The 23168-nt window shown below is 42.1% G+C and overlaps 1 protein-coding gene across 5 annotated transcripts in view; it reads right to left on the bottom strand.

The window, feature by feature from the left end:
* Positions 1–23168, bottom strand: part of DEK (DEK proto-oncogene) — a 43871-nt gene that overhangs the window by 19723 nt on the left and 980 nt on the right. For 4 of the 5 annotated variants that reach the window (XM_075921191.2, XM_075921188.2, XM_075921187.2 and 1 more), the window contains exons 2-6: positions 18406–18546; positions 15559–15660; positions 13703–13812; positions 3490–3584; positions 391–511 (exon numbers count right to left, since the gene is read on the bottom strand). In XM_075921191.2, the coding sequence (XP_075777306.1) occupies positions 391–511; positions 3490–3584; positions 13703–13812; positions 15559–15660; positions 18406–18535 (558 nt within the window). In that variant the 5' untranslated portion in view covers positions 18536–18546. The remainder of the gene's footprint in view (positions 1–390; positions 512–3489; positions 3585–13702; positions 13813–15558; positions 15661–18405; positions 18547–23168) is intronic. The other variant, XM_075921189.2, reaches the window with a different exon arrangement.

The raw sequence follows: 23168 nt of genomic DNA, 5'->3' as shown, positions 1-23168 counted from the left end.
ACAGCTCCCTTTTGTTCCTCAGAGTAAAAAGGCTACACACTGCTCGGGTAGGGATGTCTATGACTCCATGAACAGAATATATATGGCTTTGCAGCTTAGCAAAGCATGATGGGAACAGAAAAGCAAGCTTGTGGCATCTGCCAAAGCCTGCATCCCTGTACATGTGAGTTGCTATGGTCAGCTATACTGAGTCACTTTGGGAGCAGATTTAGAAAGACAGTCATTACTTTTGAGGAGCCACCTACTTCTTTAGTGATGGTAGCAGATGCATATTTGAAAGCATACAGCATAATGCAACATTGTACATCCCCATTACTATTTTTTTTCCTGTGCACATCCTGCCACAGGTTGGAATTTTAACAACAAATAACCATAAAAATTGTGCCTCACCTTGCCTGAAGGTTTTGGATGCATTAAGAAGTTTAAGATTCTGGTAACCAGTTCATTATTAACTCCTGATCTTTCCAAATCAAGGACCTCACAGATACTTTTCAACATAGCATTCCTGAATCTGAATAGAAACAAAATTCAATTATCTCAACAGGTTATTAAAAAAAGTCAACATTTCAATATTGTGAGTTTGAAACCCTTTTAATTTAGGCATTGAGCCTACAAACCCATGCAGGTGCAGGCAACTTATGAACTATTTGCATCTAGGCCTATTAGGAATGTAACGGTGTACCTGTTTACACAATTAACCAATGAGTAATCCTAACAGTTACATGCAGCCTCCTCCTCCCTACCCCACCATCAGAAGTGGCTCCCCTGCCTCTCCCCACACTGCTGCCTCTCACAGAAGTTGCAGCATGGGAAGCAGCAGTGCTCCCAGGGAGCTGGCTTAAAAGCCTGCTTTTCATCTGCACCTGCTCCTGCCTAGTCCCACCATATGTAAATGTGTCATCGCTGTAAATTTCATTGGTTACACATTTACAGAAATAAACGCATTTTAACATCCCTAATACCTATCCATAGATGTTTACAAAAAACAGTTACATACAATAGATTGGCATAAAAACCCTTGAAAAGGGAGACTTATTTTAATTAATTTCCTTAAACTCAACTCAAACTTTTATACCATGAGATTTAAATACACCAACAATATAAGCAGCAGTTCCTTCAGAAAAGTCTTCCTACCCACAATATAAACCTGGGGGGAAAAATTGGCCACTCCAGGACAAGACTGGTGAACTTGACTTAAACTTTCAGGCAAGCCCCAACAAAATCATATTAGCTTAGAATATTTTTTCTAAATACTTCTGCCTATCCAACCAGTCATCTAGAAATTATCCATGCTCCATATTTACCATAGACACTGGGACATGTTCTCTACTTTATCAGTAGTTTTGGATGAAGGGAAAAAAATTGAGATGGTGGCTTGTTACAGTTTAGGGTTTGCAGGATCAGAATGAAGAAGTTACTTACCCTGTGCAGTAATGATGGTTCTTTGATAGGTGTCCCCCCGTGGGTGCTCCACTCAGGTTTCGGTGCGTCCTCATGTCGCTAATTAGAGATTTTTGCTTAGCAGTGCCTCCTGCATTGCGCATGCACACTCACCATCTCACACTGTTAGGTGTGAGCAGCATGAGCCTCCCTCTGTTTCTTTTCTTCCAGAATTCGGTTAAAGGACTCCAAGCAGAAGGGAGGGTAGTGGAGCACCCAAAGGGGGACACATCTCAAAGAACCACTGTTACTGCACAGGGTGTGTAACAACTCCTTCGAATGGTGTCCCTATCGTGCTCTGCTCAGGTGACTTAGTAGCAGTACCCGCCAAACGGTGGTGGGCATTGGAGTCATTTATGTGAAGATAATAGGACTGCATCTGCTAAAGTGGTGGTAGGTATGGGTCCTTTCTGTAGGACATAATGTTGTGCAAAAGTGTGGTGGGAAGACCATGTCACTGCTCTACAAATGTCTGCTAGCAGTATATTATATAGGAAAGCTGCCGACGTGGCCATCACATATGTGGAGTGCACCCTGATAATATGTGGTGGCTGTTTCCCACAAAGCTGGTAAGCTATGTATATGCAGTTTGCGATCCATTAGGAAATCCATTGTGCTGAGACAGCTGTTTCCTTATGGGTACCGGACCAAGAGATGAAGAGTCTGTCTGATTTCCTGGTCTCTTTCATTCTAAGTAGAGCACGATGGCTCGTCTTGCATCTAGTACTCAAGTACAGTAAGTATGGAGGCAGTGTTTGGATGTAAATGATGAGTGGTACACCACTGTTGAAAGTGTTTCCATTTGTTTTGGTAGGCGTATCTCGTGGAGGAACATCCACCGTTCAAAAGGATGCACTTAACTGTCTCTGAGCAGGTAAATTCTTCATTTCGGAGACCATGGAGAAGCCATGCTGTGAGTTTCAGAGTTTTGATGTTCAGGTGGTGGGTTTTGCCCTAGTGTTGAGTTAGCAGGCATGGAACCACAGGGAGAAGGATCGGCTGGCTTCTTGCAAGGTAATGTAGATAGAGATACCAACGTTGTCAACTGCAACGTTCTCTGCTGCAGGGAAGCCATCTCTCCAGGAGCTAGGCTGGTGGCCCCACTCCCAGCTAGACTTTGCTCAGGGCTCTGCTGTATCAGGCTTTATACTACCGAGCCTGCAGCACATGTAACTAAGATTTTCAACAGTTGCACAGTTACCTTTTTAACTGACTTTTTACATCCCTAATCTGGATAAAGTAACTGTTTGGTAGGGTACAAGACAGTAAGTATTGTTGTGTTACGAAGGGTGTTGAAGAGGTCACTGACTGATTCTATGGTCATGTGTGTCAGTACCTTCCATACCAAGTATGTTCAGCTTATAAAAAAATTTCAGGTGCCTATATTGTCAAACTCAGCTTCATTCTTTTCTGCTGTACCCCTTTTCACCAGTAAGAAATTCTGCAGACCAAATATTGTACTTAATTATGCTAATCCAACCTTGTTGAAAATAGCGAGGTTGCAAAGGGATACGGAAAGCAGAGTTGATCTGACAGTCAGAATGTAATTAATGTTACAGTAAAATTTCCCCACACTGTTCTAAAGACTCTTGAGTCATGAAGGAGTAAAGCTTGTCAATAAATTAAGCAAATGATACATTTGCTTAAGTCCTAAAATAACATGTGCAACTGCTTTTCAGAGAACAGGATTTTAAGAATCAACATGGAAATTTTGTTGAAGAGGATTAGCAAAGCTTCTTTTTATATTAGTCACAAGTGCGAATATGTAAAAGTATACCCTATAATATTTTGCATGTCTAGGGTAATGCAAATATTCAACTCAACCTGTTAAAGATTGAGATTTTCATCTTTAGATCATTTGCCATAGTAAGCTGAAGGCACTGCCCCATAGTATTAGGAAATCAAATTGTTTAAATTGAGCTCAAAGACAAAAACAACAGTTCTAGAAAATAGTCTCAAGGTAATCAACATTTTAGGATGAGTAAACCCTAGAAAATAAACGTAACCAGCATGATTCAAACTATAGTAAGCCGTTATATAAATAATTACTTTTTTAACATTTCTTCCTTTTTTTTGTATTGGTCACTTCCTTTTTCAAATGGAAACCCGCTGAACTGACCCACATTCTTCTTTAATGAAGTAACCTAAAACAGAACACATTGATTACTTTTGATTGCAAGCAATTTAATAGATTACAGCCAGCAATATGTATTCAGCTAATTTTGTATCACTACATGAGTTTGTTAGATGCTTCTATCCAAAAGGGCAATATGATCCACCATTGTATGGTGATCATGTTGTAAAATTTAAGAAAATGCTCAAGTATTCATGTATTTGAGACAATGTGGGTGAGACATTATCTTTTACTGGACCACCTCCAGTTACTGAGAGACAAGCTTTCAAGCTTATATAGAGTTCTTCAGGTCTGGGAAATGTATTCAGGTTAGGTCTACACTATACACTTAACATAAGCAATAGCATAGCTCAGGTTTTCACACCTCTGAACAACAGCTATACTGATGTAAAAGGAGTCCCTTCCAGCTGTCAGGTCTATGAACTACCACTGTAGTGGTTCCAATCCCAACATCTGCAGCTTTTGACAGTACCTAACAGGCAGAAATTGGCTAGTCTGATTTATTGCATAAATTGAGTAAGCACCACAGAAAGCAAAGAACCAGCAGGTTTTGGTTTGCTGGTTTTTTTAATATCACATTTAGAAATGTTAAATATTGTTTAAATGGTTAACCAATTAAATACTTTTTAACCAACTAATGGGGAGGGAGGGCTGGAGGAGCCCCTAACTATGGGACGCTGCAAGCAAAGGCTGCTTCAGTCTGGCTGGAACAGCCCCAGTCTACCGTGAGGCCCCGACAGGTCTGAAGAAGTCCGCTGCCAGAGTTGCTCCAACCCCTTCCCCCACAGTTAACCTTAACCGGTTTAACACTCACATCCCCGTACCTTCTTTGAGCAATGCCATAGCATGCACTAAGGATGTTAATTGTTTACTCAACTAGATGCTAACTGAAAAACCTAGGCTTATCAGTTAATCCCATCAACTACATGCACTCCTCCCCCTTTGATACAGAGGCAACAAAGGGGGCGAGACAGGAAGAGGGAGTCAGTGCCTGTGAGGAGCTAGCTTTAAGCAGGCTCCCCATGAGCACCGGCTCTACCTACCCACCCACTCTGATAGAGAGGCAGCAGCATGGAAGGTGAGGGGGGCAGGCTGAAGCCAATACCAGGGATGTTAAGATTAGTTGACTATCTGATAAGCGTATGCTTATCAGATAGTCTTTTGACTAGTCGATTCTGGGGGAGGGAAAGGGGTACTTCAAATTGGCAGTGATGCACAGCTGTGTGGCACTGCCGCTTTAAAACCCCAAGGCGGCATTTCAAAGGGGCAGCAGTGGATCCCAGGGTCAGCTGGGGACTCCCCAGCTGATCCTGGGCTTTGCACAGCATCTCCCCAGAATCTGGGGTCAGTCGGGGAGTCCCCAGCTGACCCCAGGCTCCACAGTGGCTGCCCCTTTAAAATGCCGCCCAGAGCAGGTTCCACAGAAGTGCTGCACAGAGCCCAGGGTCAGCTGGGGAGTCCTTAGCTAGCCCCGGGCTCCTCGGTTTGAAATGCACAAGAGCCCCCGCTGGCGACTCTTGTGCACTTCAAAGCAGGCACCCGTGTGCAGCCCAGAGTCAGAGGGACTTCTCACTTGCCCCAGGCTGTATGCAGAGTTGCTCATTCCTCCTCTGAATTGCAGGGGCTCTTGTACATTTCAAAGGAGGAATGCAGAAGTGTCTACTGACTAATCAACTAGTCAATGGAAATTCCATCAACTAGTCTACTAGTCAATTAACTGCATTTTAATATCCTTAGCCAATAAATGTGGGGAGGCAGCTTTCAAGCCAGCTCCCCTTGCCTATCAGCTCCCCTGGAACCACCTGCCCCCCACTTTCTGCCTCCTGTAGAGGTAGTGGGCTGGGAAGGCGGATGGGGAGGGGGAGGAGGAGGAGGAGGAGGAGGCAGTGCCAGGCAGGAGCCGGCTTAAAAGCCAGTTCCCCCCAGCACCAGCTCCATGGTGCTGCCTCCTCTTTCCCTGCACTGCTGCCTCTGACAGAGTGGGGTAGTAAGGGGCTCCCCAGGAGCGGGACTTCAGTGCACTGGCTGCCGGCCCCAGCCCTAGCCCTGGGAACTATCGACTAGTTGTGTAACCACTAAGATTTCATGCGGTCACATGACTATTTAATTACACAACATCTAACATCCCTAATATACATACACACACACAGGCCCTTGGCACCAAAATATTCAGGAGTTTGCAGATCCTGGTATATTTGCACTAAAACACTTTGACAATTCTCCACAAAGACCATCACATATACAACTTAAGAACCATTTTACAGATCAGGTGGTATGATTCTGCTTGAGCTAATATGCTAAAGGGATCAGTACAGCAAGGGTAGCCTAGGGAGTGACTTGCAGAAGCCACCGGAGTACAACCCCCCCCAGACCTCTTGAATATGTACTTGGCTAGCTATCCCAATCAGCAATTAAGGTTATGCTGATATTTTTAGTATATTACTTTGAGTAGATCTATACAAGCTGGGAATCAGACCTCCCACCTCAAAATATACATACCATTACTCACAAGATACCATCTCAGCCTACACTTTCACTTACCTAGCATGACTTAAATGCCATCACAGAGACTTGGTAGGATGACTCTCATAATATAATATTAGTACAGAGTGGTATTATTGTTCAGGAAGAATGGGCAAGCAAAAGGACCTCTCTCTTTACATTACAGATATACTTGTTCTGATGTTCAGAAGTTGAGGCATACCAGTTAAAAGTGTCTGGGTAAAGATAAATAGAACCTTGTGCAGATACAAAACTGGTACCTGCATCTGCAAAAATGATCTGCAGATATCTGCAAATTTTCAACAATGTCGATATAAAATTTGTGCCTGCATCCTTAAAAGTGAGCTGCTTGCATCCACATCTGTGGATACAGACACCTATGGATTTGCAGGGCTCTAAAGATAAATGGGTGACACCACTGTAGGAGTCTACTGCAGAATCACAAAAGGAAGGAGGTAGTAGCCAAGGAATTTCTAGAAAAAAATAAACAAAAAACCCTCCAAGATCAGATCCCAAAAAAGGTATCTTAGCAATGGAAAAAGGTTAAGAAAGGGGCAATAAAAATGATTAGGGGTTTGGAACGAGTCCCATATGAAGAAAAATTTAAAAAAGACTTGGATTTTTCAGCTTAGAAAAGAGGAGACTAAGGGAGGACATGATAGAGTCTATACAATCATGACAAGTATGGAGAAAGTGAGTGAGGAAAAGTTATTTACTTGTTCCTGTAACATATGAACTAGGGGTCAAATGAAATTAAGAGGTAGCAAGTTTAAAACAAACAAAAGGAAGTATTACTTGACGCAACACACAGTCAACCTCTGGAACTCATTGCTAGAGGATATTGTGAAGGCCAGGACTTTAACAGGGTTCAAAAAAGTGTTAGATAAATTCACAGAAGACTATTAACAAGGATGGGTAGGAAGGATATCCTTAGCCTCTGTTTGTCAGAGGCTGGGAATTGGTGACTGGGGCGCGGGGGCGGGGGGAGGGAGGAGGAGAGAATTGCTTGATGATTCCCTGGTCCGTTCATTTCCTTGAGGGACACCTAGCATTTACCACTGTTAGAAGACAGGAAACTAGGCTAGATGAACCTTTGGTATGACCCAATATGGCCATTCATACATTTTAACAACAAGGAATATTTACCACTTAGACATCTTTTGGAAAAGTAATACGGAAACTCTACCCTGCACCCCCACACATAAAATGACCAATAAGTTCTAGGGACAACTATTGGTTTTAGAAGGCAAAAGGGAACAGCAATGTTTTATTTTAATCTGACCAGAGAAGAATTGGTTGAGAATCTGATGGTGGAAGGTAATTTGGATGAAAGTGATAATGGAATCAGATTTCCTGATTTCAAGGAAAGGAAAAAGTGAAAGCAGCAGAATAAGGACTCGAATCAACTCTGAGAATTAGTAGGTAAGGCGCATGGGAAGAGCCAAGGAATAAGGATAGCTGACCGTTTCTCAAAGACAATATTAAATGCACAACTGTCAACTATTTCATTGCTAGGGGAAGAAGAGTAATAGGCAAACAATGTTCCACGAGGCACTCTAACTTGGTAAAAACAAAGAATCCTACTAAAAATGAAAAATAGGAACAAATCGCCAAGGAGGAGCGCTAAAGAATAGAACAAGATTATAGGCACAAAATCAGGAAGCCCATGGCACAGAAAAAAAAAAGTTAAATTTAAATGCACATAAAAAGTAATAAAAGCTTCTTTTAATACATCAGGAACAAAAAAAGATGAAAGAGTTTAGGTACTTGCTATCACTTGAGTGTCTGTATTTTGTTAAGTAAACTTTACTTGGTTTCACTACAAAATTATTCACATGCTATCTGTCTTAAAGAGAATGATCCAAGATGTAACTGGTAAGTTGGGTTGTATTGTTCCATAGAGAGCAGCAAAGCTGTAAGTATTATAAGTGTCCAGTGACTCAGGGGCTGGACACTCAAAGGACACCCTTTTCGAGGCTGCCTATCGCTAACCTGTAAAAGGGCAGCAGTACCTCTGTAGGTCAATATGGAAGTACCTGTATTGCATGTCAGTTGACCACCAGCAGGTAGACAAAGCGTCCTCATGCTAAGGTGCCTCATAGCTCAGAGTACCTCCCAGGAAGCATCACAAAGGAACACAGGCCAAAATAGGCAAAGAGCAAGTTAAAAACCAATATTTTGATAAATTATATGTATTCAAGTCAGCAGGACTAGATGAAATTCATCCTAGGGTACTTAAGTAACTCGCTGAAGCAATCTCAGAACCATTTGCAATTATCAAGAGCTCATGGAAGATGGGTATAATCCTAGAGAACTGGAGAAAGACAATCATCATACTTACATATATTTAAAACAAGACACATCTTTGAACAAAAGACCCTCAGAATTCAAATACACCATAATATAGGCCCAACTTAAATGTATACCCCAAAATTAAAAAACATAGTAGAAGAACTAAAAAAGAACCACCATGGCTTAACAACCATGTAAAAGAAGCAGTGAGAGATAAAAAGACATCTTTTAAAAAGTGGAAGTCAAATCCCAGTGAGGTAAATAGACAGGAGCATAAACACTGCCAAATTAAGTGTAAAAATGTAATAAGAAATACCAAAAAGGAATTTGAAGAACAGCTAGCCAAAAACTCAAAAGATAAGAACAACATGTTTTTTAAGCACATCAGAAGCAGGAAGCCTGCTAAACAACCAGTGGGGCCCCTGGACAATCAAGATGCAAAAGGAGCACTTAAAGATGATAAAGTCATTGTGGAGAAACTAAATGAATTCTTTGCTTCAGTCTTCACGGCTGAGGATGTTAGGGAGTTTCCCAAACCTGACTCATCCTTTGTAGGTGACAAATCTGAGGACTTGTCACAGACTGAAGTGTCGTTAGAGGAGGTTTGGAATTAATTAATAAACTTAACAGTAACAAGTCACCGGGACCAGTTGGCATTCACCCAAGAGTTCTGAAGGAACTCAAATGTGAAATTGCGGAACTATTAACTATAGTTTGTAACCTATCCTTTAAATCAGCTTCCGTACCCACTGACTGGAAGATAGCTAATGTAACGCCAATATTTAAAAAGGGCTCTAGAGGTGATCCCAGCAATTACAGACTGGTAAGTCTAATGTCAGTACCGGGCAAATTAGTTGAAACAATAATAAAGAATAAAATTGTCTGACACATAGAGGAACATAATTTGTTGGGCAAAAGTCAACATGGTTTCTGTAAAGGGAAATCATGTCTTACTAATCTATTAAGAGTTCTCTGAGGGGGGTCAAACAAACATGTGGACAAGGGGGATCCAGTAAATATAGTGTACTTGGATTTCCAGAAAGCCTTTGACAAGGTCCCTCACCAAAGGCTTTTACATAAATTAAGCTGTCATGGGATAAGAGGGAAGATCCTGTCATGGACTGAGAAGTGATTAAAAGACAGGAAACAAAGGGTAGGAATAAATCGTAAATTTTCAGAATGGAGAGGGGTAACTAGTGGTGTACCCCAAGGGTCAGTCCTGGGACCAATCCTATTCAACTTATTCATAAATGATCTGGAGAAAGGGATAAACAGTGAGGTGGCAAAGTTTGCAGACGATACTAAACTGCGCAAGGTAGTTAAGACCAAAGCAGACTGTGAAGAACTTCAAAAAGATCTCACCAAACTAAGTGACTGGGCAACAAAACAGCAAATGAAATTTTATGTGGATAAATGTAAAGTAATGCACATTGGAAAAAACCACCCCAACTTGTACATATAATATGATGGGGGCTAATTTAGCTACAACTAATCAGCAAAGAGACCTTGGCATCATCGTGGATAGTTTGCTGAAGACGTCCACGCAGTGTGCAGCGGCAGTCAAAAAAGCAAACAGGATGTTAGGAATCATTAAAAAAGGGATAGAGACTATGATGGAGCATATCCTATTGCCCTTATATAAATCCATGGTATCCCCATATCTTGAATACTGCATACAGATGTCGTCTCCTCATCTTAAAAAAGGTATACTGGTGTTAGAATAGGTTCAAAGAAGGGCAACTAAAATGATTAGGGGTTTGGAACGGGTCCCATATGAGGAGAGATTAAAGAGACTGGGACTTTTCAGCTTGGAAAAGAGGAGACTAAGGAGGGGGGGTATGATAGAGGTATATAAAATCATGAGTGGTGTGAAGAAAGTGAATAAGGAAAAGTTATTTACTTGTTCCCATAATATAAGAACTAGGGGTCACCAAATGAAACTAATGGGCAGCAGGTTTAAAACAAATAAAAGGAAGTTTTTCTTCACATGGCGCAAAGTCAATCTGTGGAACTCCTTGCCTGAGGAGATTGTGAAGGCTAGGACTAACTAGATAAATTCATGGAGGTTAAGTCCATAAATGGCTATTAGCTAGTATGGGTAAGGAATGGTGCCCTAGCCTCTGTTTGTCAGAGGGTGGAGATGGATGGCAGAGGAGAGATCGCTTGATCATTATCAGTTCGATTCACTCCCTCTGAGACACCTGGCATTGGCCACTGTCAGCAGACTGGGCTGGATGGACCTTTGGTCTAACCCAGTATGGCCATTCTTATGTTCTTATGTACTGAGGATTCAATCTAACTGGTACCTTGAAAGATACTGGAACAAATTATTAAACAATCTATGTGTAAACATCCAAAATCTATCAAGAACAAAAATTATGCCAAACCAACCTAATGATCTATTTAAGAGGTTATTGGCATAGTGGATGGGAGAGAAACTAGTAACAAAAACTTTAGTTTTAATAAGTCTTTTGACAGTCCCATGGCATGGCTAAGGGAGGGAGGGAAGAGGGTGCAGGTATCTGGGAAAGAGGGAGGCCCTGTGGCTGGGCTTCTGAAGGAGAAGATGGTTTGGGTATATTGGTTTATGGGTCCCCTGCAGCTGAGTCCTTTGGGGGCGGGGGTAGATCATGGGGTAACTGTCTCCTTGGCTTGGGGAGAAAACAAGCAGAGAGACTAGGGATGTGAGTGTGTACCTGTTTACACAATTAACTGAGGACCCTGGACTCCTCAGTTAATCCTGTTACATGCAGCCTCCCACCTGCTGCCTTTGTATCAGAGGCAGATGGGGGGGGGGGGGAGAGAAACGGGAGCCAGTGTGCCTGGGCCTGGTTCCTGCATGCCTGCCCCCCCATGTAAACATGTGAAGTCTGTAAATTTCAGTGGTTACACATTTACAAAAGTAAACACATTTTAACATCCAAGAGAAACAGGAACTGGGATCACATCAGGTTTCAAGAAAGATGTGGAGAAATTGGAAAGGGTACAGAGAAGAGCGACAAGAATGATTAAAGGTTTAGAGAACATGACCTATGAAGCCAGGCTTCATGAACTGGGCTTGTTTAGTTTGGAAAAAAGAAGATTAAGGGGGGACATGATAGCGGTTTTCAAATATCTAAAAGGGTGTCACAAGGAGGAAGGAGAAAATTTGTTCCTCTTGGTTTCTGAGGACAGGACAAGGAGTAATGGGCTTAAAGTGCAGCAGGGGAGGTTTAGATTGGACATTAGGAAAAAATTCCTAACTGTCAGGGTGGTCAAATATTGGAATAAATTGCCAAGGGAGGTGGTGGAATCTCCCTCTCTGGAGATATTTAAGAACAGGTTAGATAGACATCTGTCAGGGATGGTGTAGACGGAGCTTGATCCTGCCTTGAGGGCGGGGGGCTGGACTCTATGACCTCTCGAGGTCCCTTCCAGTCCTATTATTCTATGATTCTTAACTCTCTACTCCTTGGACAATTTTTTGTGCATCTGTTACAGACATACTTGCTGACAGGTACTTTGAAATAAATTACTACAGTAACTGAAACTGGCATGATTATGTAGTGTTATCTTGATAAAGTTTGCAGAATTTTAAGATAATGTACATTTTTAAAAAATGTTTTGGTGAAGAATGCCCCCAGAAGTAAACAAACAGGAACATCATATGTAAGAGACAGAAAAGTGGTAGTGATGAGGCCTCAGCTAGACTACAATGTCCAATTCTGGGCTCCATCCCTCGGAATAGTAGTCTTCAGAGGAGAGAAACAAAAATAAGTTTAGAAAACATGATCCAGGCAGAAAGATAAAAAGTTAGGCATGTTTAATCTTAAAGTGACTGGGGAGCCTGATATTCTTCAAATATGCAGAGTTATTATAAAGAGGACTGATGAATTGTTCTCTGTGTCTACTAAAGGCAGGAAAAATAGTAATGGACTTAATCTACAGCAAGAGAAATTTAGGTTAGTTATTAGGAAAAGCTTTCTAATTTTAAGGATAGGTAACATCTGAAGTAGACTTCCAAGAAAGACTAGAAGTCAGTGCTGGAGGCTTTTTTAAGAAAAGGTTGGACAAATCCGTCAGGGATGGTCTAGGGCAGTGTTGGGCAACTTGCAGCCCACTGGGGCTCCACCTGCAGCCCACAGACTCCGTCTGCCACCCCTCTCCTATGCATCTCATGTGCAGGATCCATGCATTTACCTATTCCCCCCATGCCACGCACACACATTCAGAATGCACAAATCACCCGACTCATGGTCTGTCCCCGCTTCTCTTCCTCCTCCCTCCCCAGAACTGGAACACAACGGCTTTGTCCTCACTAATGAATTTTTGCAAGAGCTTCCACTATTGGTTACAACATTGAGAGCTCTACTTTAGACCAGAAATTGGTATTTTAAATATTTGGTCCTCTACGTTTTCTTGAAGCATTTTTAGTCAACAGTGTGCTTGGAACTACAGCACCTTGTCCTCATTAGGCCAACATTGTTATCCTCATGAACCTGACCTCAATGTTAGCTGGGATAGGAAATCTTTGCAAAAACTTCCCAAATGCTCAAGGGCTGAGAACAGATGTCTTCCATATTTTTCAAAATATCTCCCTCAGAAATAATGTCTGAAGTATTAGCTTGATCTGCCTTCTTAGATTCTCTGGATGCGCCCCCACAACATGAGCTATGTCCCAAGCCTCTTTCCATCACTACCTCAAACTGAATGTATGATCATTAGCATGTAAATTGTTCAGAAACAAATTTGCTACTGATTAAAGTTAATATCATTTGGAATGTGTCCTCCCTAGCAAATGTTTTTCAAATTAAGTTTATTTTATTTTTGTATATTATCCCTTGAAATTGATTACTTTAAAGGTGTAACACATCAGCTTGAATGATCAACCCCAAAAGAAAAGTTAAGTTATTTTAGGTACTACATTATTCAAGTCCTGCCAACTATTTGTGGTTTTTCAAACATATTTTAGGGGGAAGAAGATGAGGTCTTTGTTTTAAATAAAGCGTTCCCCTCCCCTCACAGTTGCTGTATGAAAGTGTAACAAAATAAGCGAGACAACTATGAAATCAACAAAGCACGTACAAAGGATAAACAATCTGAAGAATTGAGAAAAAAATATTTTGTATTCATAAACTTAGATCTTATTGTACAATGGAAGATAAAGGATTTCACACAATTATAATTAGTGACTGTGTACTTTTATGCTAACCTTCTGGAGGCAGACATTTTAACTAGGTAGCTTTAAAAAAAAAAAAAAGACGTGTTCACTGGGAAACATGATATACACAATACATTTTTTCCTTTGCCAAATGAGTGTTAATATCACTCAAAAGATGAACTTAAAGGGCTTACTGTGCCTGGCCTGTTGTATAGGAGTTTGTGTAGATTTCTGAGTTCATCTGTTTTCTTCTTACTCAAAAAAAATTGTATCCTTTCAATTTCGCAAAGCTTTTGTCCCTTTCCTGAAAGAATTAAAACAAGTTTTGTTGTGCTGCTCATTCACATTCTTCAAAATGACACATATATGTATAGTATTTATTTTAAATACATCAAGTGTTCAAAACTGAAGTATCTGAGGTAGAAGGGTAAAATTATTTTACTACTAGACTAAAAAATTCAAATGGTAGAGGACTGCCTGTTGATTTAACTGGCTAGCAACCTTTAGCAAATGCTTATTGCACAGTCAACACACTAATCCAGTGGTCAGCAACCAATAGATCGAGATCTAATGGTAGATCTTGGAGCCTTGACTGGTTTGGTCAAGAAGCAGTCAAGGGCTGGCACTTCTGCTGCCTCTCCCCCCACTGCTGTGCAACTCCTGCCCTTTGCCTTGAAGCTGTTCCCTCTCCCACCCTGTATTCTATCGCCACAGAATGGGGAAGAGGGGCACAACAGGATTTGAGATGGAGGTAGCTTGCTGGCTGCTTTGGGAGTGGTGCAAGGCCAGGTTAGGGGTGAACCTGCCTCAGTCCTACTGCACCACTGCACAGGAGCCACCTGTAGTAAACAGTGTCCAGCTGGAGCCTGCATCCTGAATCCCTATCTAGTCATGAACCCTCTCCTTTACCCCAAGTCCCTGCTCCAGCCCAGAGTACCCCATGACCCGGACTCCCTTACAGAGCCTTACCCTGAACCACCTACTGCACCCCAACCCCTGCCCCAAGCTCAGGGCCGTTCTCAAACTCCAAATCCCTTAGCCAAAAACCAAAGCCTGCACCCCAGCCCACTAATCCTGTTTTACAAAAGGAAGGAAAGAAGGATGGAGTGAGCAGGTGCAGCAGGGCCTTGGAGAAGGGGCACGAAGGAAGTGGGGCAAAAGTATTTGGGTTTGAGGTAGATCCTGGATTACACTTAAATTAAAAAATGATCTCATATTTTAAAAGGATGGAGACCACTACACTAGCCGCTTCTCCACTTCCTTGCTGTCTCTATCAAAAAGAGGCAGTGGGAGGGGGGAGTGCTTCAAAGTGGCAACCCTGTATGGAGCCGGAGCCAGACCCTGGGCTCCACGCGGTGCTGCTGCTTTGAAACACTGTGTGGAGCCCAGGATCAGCTGGAGAGTCCCCAGCTGGCCTGGGCTGCACATGGCGTTTCAAAGCAGCAGCACTGCATGGAGCCCAGGGTCAGTGGGGGGGGAGGAGGGACATGACTCCCCAGTTGACCCTGGGCTCCGTTTGGCGCTGCTGCTTTGAAATGTCATGGGGAGCCCAGGGCCAGCAAAGGACTGCTTGAGTCCCCCACTGGCCCCTTGCTCCCTGCAGCACTTTCACCTTTGAAGTGTAGCAATAGCTCTGGGGCTGTTGCTAAACTTCAAAGGCAGAAGCACCATTATCAACTAATCGAATAGTTGATGCAAATTGCATCAACTATTCGATTAATTGGCTAATCTAAATTTAACATCCCTAGATTACGCAGGCTTTTTTTATTCCAGCAGCTTTGCTTTCACAAACAGTGGCTATGTATTACATGCTTCACTGATATCAGGTTAAAATGTACTTTGTTCAAGTATCTCAACATTTTTAATGGAGTTACAGAAAAGCCTTTAAATAATTAGTCATTTTATTAGCCATTCTTTTAGTTAAAAAAAAAGAAATCAAAACCCTACTTTTAAGATTTATAAATTATTCATAAATAAATCATTGTAAGAAGTCTAATCATTCACTTCTAGTTAGCACAATTACAGTTCTAAAGTAAGTGGACAAACTTGCCTGGTGCAATTGTAAAAGGTTCCCTTTGTAACGAGGATACCTGCATGGTCAATCTCTCTACTTTTTTCTTCTCTCTCTTCCCTTCAACAATGAGACTCTTTTCTGCAAAAGTAACAACATTTCCCAAACAGTAAGACAAACACTGAACTGCACTACTATCACAAGGAGAGAAGGAAAAACTCAACACATCTAAAGCATGCTATAGTGGATACCTTGAGAAAGACCTAATTAGGACACATTACACACAATCTCTCTATATAAAAATGTTTTTCCTGTAAGATGGGGTTCCGCCTCCCCGCGCCCTCAGCAGTCCTGCCTCCTCCCTCCTTCCCCAATGCCACAAGACCTCCCTTCTCCATGGTACTCTGGCAGGGCGGGAGTCATGTGTCCTTCCTCCTCCTGTGGGAAGAGGTGGAAGCCGTGTGCCCTCCCCCCCTTCCCAGTGCTTCAGGGGGTGGGAGCTGTGAGCTGCATGCCCTCCCTGTCACATACCCCCTCGGCCAAGACCTCTCTTCCTCAGCCCCTTCACAAACTCCCTTGGCCGAGACCCCGCACACCTAGCTAGCTCACTCATACCTCCATAACTTGAGACCCTGCACCCCCAGTCCTCTCACTCACCACCCTGTCAAAACCTTGTACCCCTATACCTCTCACTCACCCTTTCCACCAAGACCCCACAGCCCCAGCCTGCTCTCTCTCTCCTGGCCAGACACCTCCCCACAGCCTGCTCTTGCACCTTCCCCCCAGCCAGACACCTATCCCCGGAGCGGAGGGACTGGCAAGCATAGAGAGCAGTGGGCACAGCCCCTTAGTTTTGGTGTAAAATGCTAGTTTGAACTAAGAACAGCCCCAAATATCTTATAATTTACTTAACCAAGAGACTTATAGAACTGATTTACAACTGACTGGAGTCACACCTGCTGAAAACTGATATACAGATATAATAAAAGTAGATTTGGATGTAGTCTCTATACAAGCCTATTGATGAGATCCTATGTTTAATTAAGTTGTGGCATCTCAGCCACACTCCAGAATGTAGACTCCCTGTTTAGTGAATCCTCTTGAGATGTGGGGCTCTGCACCTTGGCCCCACAGAACCAGTACTGACCTCCCATAGACTAAATAAGCTCTCCCCAAAGTCCACCCACGGGGGCACTACAATCTCTGAACAGACAGACTACACGAAAATCAAAGCAAAGAATTCATAATTAACTTATTAACCTTACTCACTTTGCTCAGAGAAAATTACAAGAGTTACAGCTTTATGGATGAACAAGAAATATTCTCCCTCCAATGTCCACATCACTCCTGAAGTTTTTTTGGTCAGTGTTCTCAAGGGTATCCCAGCACTGATGTCTGCTCAGAAAGCCACTCCCTTAAACCAAACCTAGAACATCTTTTACTCTCTCACACAGATTTTCCATTATCGAGCGGAACTTAAAACTAGCAGCTCACGAATGTGTAAGAGTTAGTCTCTCTGATGGTAGCTTCTACTGTCCTATCAATACAATGCCATTGATTAATGGTCAGCAATGACATACACATTTAAAGTCAAACTCAGAAGCACAATGCTCTCCCTAACACAAGAGAGCTGAGGACCACACTGTTCTGGACTATTATGCAAGGAATTGAATAAGGCTCAATACTATCATATCACAGGCAGTGGTTGTTAAACACAAGAACTTTCCTTCTCAGCAGATAAAAGTATCTCTTAATGTAGTCTTCTCTTGATGAGACAAAGAGCTTTATTTTTTTCAGATGAGTTTATTCTGATAGCTTCTACTGGATTCCCAGAATAGAAGCTACTTGTGAAGCTCCATCAAGGGGCAACTCTGTCTGTAACTGCAAACTTCTTCTCTGTCAAGTAAAGAGCAACCAGGAATTTATCTTTGGACTGCCCACCACAATAACATCAGTTACATGGCTACACAAGAGTACATGGGATGCTTCCTTCCATTGTAATAGGATCTAGAGAGTATCAGAGGGGTAGCCGTGTTAGTCTGAATCTGCAAAAGCAACGAGGAGTTCTGTGGCACCTTACTGACTAACGGAAGTGTTGGAGCATAAGCTTTCGTGGGCAAAGACACACTTTATCAGATGCATGTAGTAGAAATTTCCAGAGGCAGGTATAAATATGCAGGCCAGAATCAGGCTAGAGATGATGAGGTGGATCCAATCAGGGAGGATGAGGCCCACTTCTAGTAGTTGATCTGGAGGCGTGAATACCAAGAGAGGAGAAGCTGCTTTTGTAGTTAGCGAGCCATTCACAGTCTTTGTTTAATCCTGACTTGATTGTGTCAAACTTGAAGATGAACCATAGCTCAGCAGTTTCTCTTTGAAGTCTGGTCTTGAAGTTTTTTTGCTGCAGGATGGCTACCTTTAGATCTGCAATAGTGTATCCAGGGAGATTGAAGTGTTCCCCTCCGGGTTTTTGTATCTGACAAAGTGGGTCTTTGCCCTCGAAAGCTTATGCTCCAACACTTCTGTTAGTGTATAAGGTGCCACAGGACTCCTCGCCGCTTTTGCAGGATCTAGAGACTGTCTTATGTGTAGATATGCCCCACAACTACCACGAATGTAGCGAGTCACATTAAAATAAAGGAAATTTCCTAAAATTAAGTTATGAAGCCTAATAAAATAAACTTAGATTTTTATAATCTAGGCATTAGGAAATATCTGTTCAGAGTCATCCTCCCTCTCGCATTCCTAAAGCTATTCTAATTTGTTATATTTCAATCATCTTTGAAAATTAATTATTCCAAAGAATTATTGTTAAATAGCCTGACACTGACACCCAATTCAAAACTTGTTTTTTAAATCTTCCCCATTCTTTGGATGTGTACCTACCTTTTTCTTCTTCCTCCTCCTCCTCCTCCTCTTCCTCTTCCTCATCACTTCCCTCAACTTTGTTTTCAGTTTCAGGTTCTCTCTCACCTGCTTGTTCAGCAGACATTGCATCTTCTTTTGATGAAGACATAGTGGATGTTTCTGTAGGACACAATTGAACTGTCAATGTTATCACAACATCTAAGTAAAATACTTGAATCCATAGAGACAGTGCTTTTTTGGTTAAAAAAAAAAAAAAAAAAAAAAAGAAGATGCTGGTACTCCAGGGGAAAATTTGTTGAGCTCTGACTGGAGGTGCTGATACTGCATCTGGAGGTGCCAGTACTGCGTACCGGACAGTCCTGTCACAAAAAAAGCACTGCATAGAGGTACGGCAGAAGTCAGATTTTTTTAAATATCTGTGATGAATATATTGGGATTTAAGCTTTTTTAAAAAACATTTTGGGGACTTATGGATGAGGGAGGGTCAGATATTTAATAACTGATAAATTAAAAAAGTTAAAAGCTTTATAACCATTACAACTGTCAACATTACGTCAAAACAAACTAGCCATTTCTCAAGAAGCATTTTTTCTTAGTTTGCATATCTGTAAATTTTAATTGTGTTAACAAAAAATGTTGTGTACACAGGGCAACTGACATTTACCAATCAAAATCTAATTTGTGTAAGTCTATATATATCAGACACTCTTGTTGGATGAAAGTCTGTCAAAATACTACTGGGATGTTTGAGCATTTTGTTTACGTTTGCAGAAGAGCTAGCTTCTTTACTTTGTCAACTGAAAGTGAGAACAGGCATTCATGTGGCACTGTTGTAGCAAGCAGTCATAAGCTATTTACATACCAGATGCACCAGAGATTCACATGCCCATTCATGCTTCAACTACCATTACAGAAGACAGGTCCATACTGCTGATGGGTTCTGCTTGATAATGATCCAAAACAGTGCAGACCAACATGTTAATTTTTATTGTCAGAGTCAGATGCCACCAGCAGAAGGTTGATTTTCTTTGTCATCTTGTGCCTCTCGGATTTTGAAAAGCTCATCAGATTCTTAAAATGTGGTTTAAGTGTTAAGCTATCTTTAGAAATCTCACATTGACAAAATACAAAGACAGTACCAAACCTGCAGTAAAAGTGTTCTTAAAATGAAGATGTGTTGGGTCATCATCCATAACTGCTCCAACATGAAATAAATGGCAGCATGAGGGTAAAAGAGAGCAGCAGGCATACAAGTCTCCCCCAAAGAAATTCAGTCAAATTTAATTAACACATTTTTTTAATGAAATGTGTCATCAGCATGGAAGCATATCATCTGGATTGGTGGCCGAAGCATGAAGGGGTATATGAACATTTAGAATACCTGGCACATAAATACCTTGCAATACCAGCTACAGAATGCCAGGAAAACACATGTACTCATTTTCAGGTGACACTTCATATAAGAAGCAGGCTGCGTTATCACCCATAAATGTAAACAATCTTGTGTGTCCTAAAGGGTTGGCTGAACAAGAGGAAGGACTGAATAAACTTGTAGGCCACTGACACACAGGAAAAAACAAAACAAAAACACCCAAAAAATCCAGCCAGGGCGACAAAAAAGTGACAAGAAAAAAAAAGGGGGGGGGGGGAATCAGTGTGTGGGAGACTACTGCCAGGATGCAGGTTGGGGCTACCGGATCTGGGTGGGTAATAGGGTGCAGGAGTGCTGTTTAACCAGCGGGATTGGAAGGGGAGTGGCAGCATGGAGAGCCACCCCCTCCTCAGGCAAGGCTTTTCCGCCCCCATACCAGACAACAGTTTCCCCACCTCTGTTGTAGGTTCTAAAATAAATCTGTTTTGTTTTTTAATTAAATTATGTAACACCAAATGAAAGTCTACATTAGTAAGTTGCACCTTCACAATAGAGTCTGCAATGAATTGAAAAAATGTTTTACAGTGCAAATATTTGTAATAAAAATATGAAGTGAGCACCTTATACTTGAAATCAATATATTTGAAAAAATTTTAAAAAATCCAAAAATCTTTAATAAATTTAATTTGGGATTCTATTGTTTAACAGTGCAATTAAAACAGCAATTAATCGCTATTACTATTATCTGTAGTTTATCATGAGTTAATTGAGGTTAATCAAGAGCCCTATTATAAAAACAAATGTAATACCCTAAAGAGGAATATGAACAATTTTTCATATCCTCCTAATGCAAGTCTGGTAATTTTTTGTGACCATACAAACACCTCACTACAGAACATTTCATTTTAAAATAAAAGATTTAGTTATAACAGACAACACCATTATCAAATCCTTACAGACTCAGACTCATAGACTTTAAGGTCAGAAGGGACCATTATGATCATCTAGTCTGACCCCCTGCACAATGCAGGCCACAGAATCTCACCCACACCCTCCTAGAATAATTCTCTCACCTATATGTCAGATATTGAAGCCTTCAAATACTTTGAAGACCCCAAGATCATAGAATCATAGAATAATAGGACTGGAAGGGACCTCGAGAGGTCATTGAGTCCAGCCCCTCGCCCTCAAGGCAGGACCAAGCTCCGTCTACACCATCCCTGACAGATGTCTATCTAACCTGTTCTTAAATATCTCCAGAGAGGGAGATTCCACCACCTCCCTTGGCAATTTATTCCAATATTTGACCACCCTGACAGTTAGGAATTTTTTCCTAATGTCCAATCTAAACCTCCCCTGCTGCACTTTAAGCCCATTACTCCATTCCATCACTTTTTATTTCTTGACAATCTACCTCATCCTTGATATACAATGCGACTCCACCACCTTTACCCTTATTTCTGTCTTTCCTAAACAGCACATACCCTTCAATACCTGTATTCCAGACATGCCTAGTATTCCACCATGTTTCTGTTATTCCTATAATATCTGGTTTCACTTCCTGGACCAATAGCTCTAGTTCCTACATTTTGTTACCTAGGCTCCTTGCATTGGTGTACAAACATCTTAATATCTGCTGTTTGGCCTCACTCCCATTCTTTACCCAATTTGGCCCGGACATTGTACCTCCAATATGACCTATTAGACTAGTATCCACCTTACCCTTCCTCATGTACATTCTCCTACCCCCAGCTATATCCTTTCTTACTTAGTTTTCCTCCCTCTCAATGTTAAAATCCGGCATAGAGATTACCTGGACATCTCCCAACCATCTCCCCCAAATTCCTAGTTTAAAGCTCTCTTAATCAGTTAAGCCAGCCTTCATCCTAGAAGTCTATTTCCCTCTCTACTTAGGTGAAGTCCATCCCAAGAGAACAGTCCTCTGTCCATAAATGCCTCCCAGTGACCATACATCCCAAAGCCCTCCTTATAGAACCACTGCCTAAGCCATCTATTGATCATCATAATCATGTCACATCTTAGTTGCCCTTCTCTAGGAACACACAGAATCCCATTAAAGATCACCTGAGCCTCAATTTCCCTGAGCGTCCTCCCCAGCCTAGCACAGTCTCCCTTAATTCGTTCCAGCGAGAATCTAGCCGTATCATTGTTCCTACATGAAGGATGATCAATGGATTCCTTCCTGCTCCCTTAATAATCCTCTTCAACCTCAGTTCCACAACCCGTATCTTAGCACCTGACAGACAGCACACCCTTCTATTCTGTGGATCAGCTCTGGTCTATTCTTCTCAATAAGGAGTCCCCAATCACCTAGACCTGTCTTTTCCTAGTGACAGTGCAATTCTCTTGTCTATCTCTTGCTTCCTCTGGCTGCAAGTCCTTGCCATTCCTGTTTTCCCTTGTAATCCTCTTTAACCCATCCTGTATCCTCCTGATGCTCATTATTGGTGTTGTCTCCATTAACTCTTCCCCTTTATCTATAGGACTAACCACTCTTCTCTTCTTCCTTACCCTTCCATTTTCATCATCTACCTACCCCATCTTCATTCTCCAATTCCACATACCTGTTCTTGAGCTCTTTTTTTCCTTCACTGACCCATCTTTTCCTCTGCCTGGTTCTTAGTCACATGCTTCCACTGTCCATTTTCTTCGCCCAGCACTCTCCCCTCTGAGGCCCTTGATCCTGCTTCCATCTGCATATCTAAGCTTTCCCCTTCAGCCACGTTATGCCTTTGCTCCATCATCTGCTCAAACCCCCTTCTAAACTCGACCAGAGTTTCCACCTGCATCTCCAGTCCTCGAATCTTTTCCTCCACCAGCTCCACCAGGCGGCACTTCATGCAAACAAAACTCCTTTCAGGTACCCCCTCCAGAATCATGTACATACCGCAGCTACTACATCCAATCCTCCTCCTCGTGTGCTCTACTACTTGGGCCATGGCCACTACTGCCTCTGTGTTTTATCTACTTTCTCACCAAAATCCTATTAGTCCGGTGAACACAAAAACAAACCAAAACACCCCCTCCACAGCAAAAACAAACCCCAAACAAGTCCCAATATCCAGCCTACACTGCAGCAACCCGTCCAGAGGTAGGGTGCGAGCTCCCGGACCCAGCGCAAGCTGGGATGCCTGCCTGCCTTCTAAAACACTTTAAAGGCCTCCGCAGGGGTAGGTCCCAGACCCAGCATAATCCAGGACTGAGCCATGCTGCTAGCCAGCCTGCTAAAAAAATTACTGACAGATGGGTGGGGAAATGTGTGACGTCTACAGTATTATCCTATAAGCTTTTGCTTATCTGTTAATCGACTAGACAATTACATCCCTAGTTAAGACTAGCTGAGGCACAGGGCAGAAGGTTGAAGCCACATTGCCTGAGGTTGAAACTG

This window comes from Pelodiscus sinensis, chromosome 2 (genome assembly GCF_052426305.1).
Source record: "Pelodiscus sinensis isolate ZL-2025 chromosome 2, ASM5242630v1, whole genome shotgun sequence".
In the NCBI taxonomy this organism is placed as follows: domain Eukaryota; kingdom Metazoa; phylum Chordata; order Testudines; family Trionychidae; genus Pelodiscus; species Pelodiscus sinensis.
Note: the sequence above shows the minus strand (reverse complement) of the source record. Positions and strands in the feature narration are given on the sequence as shown.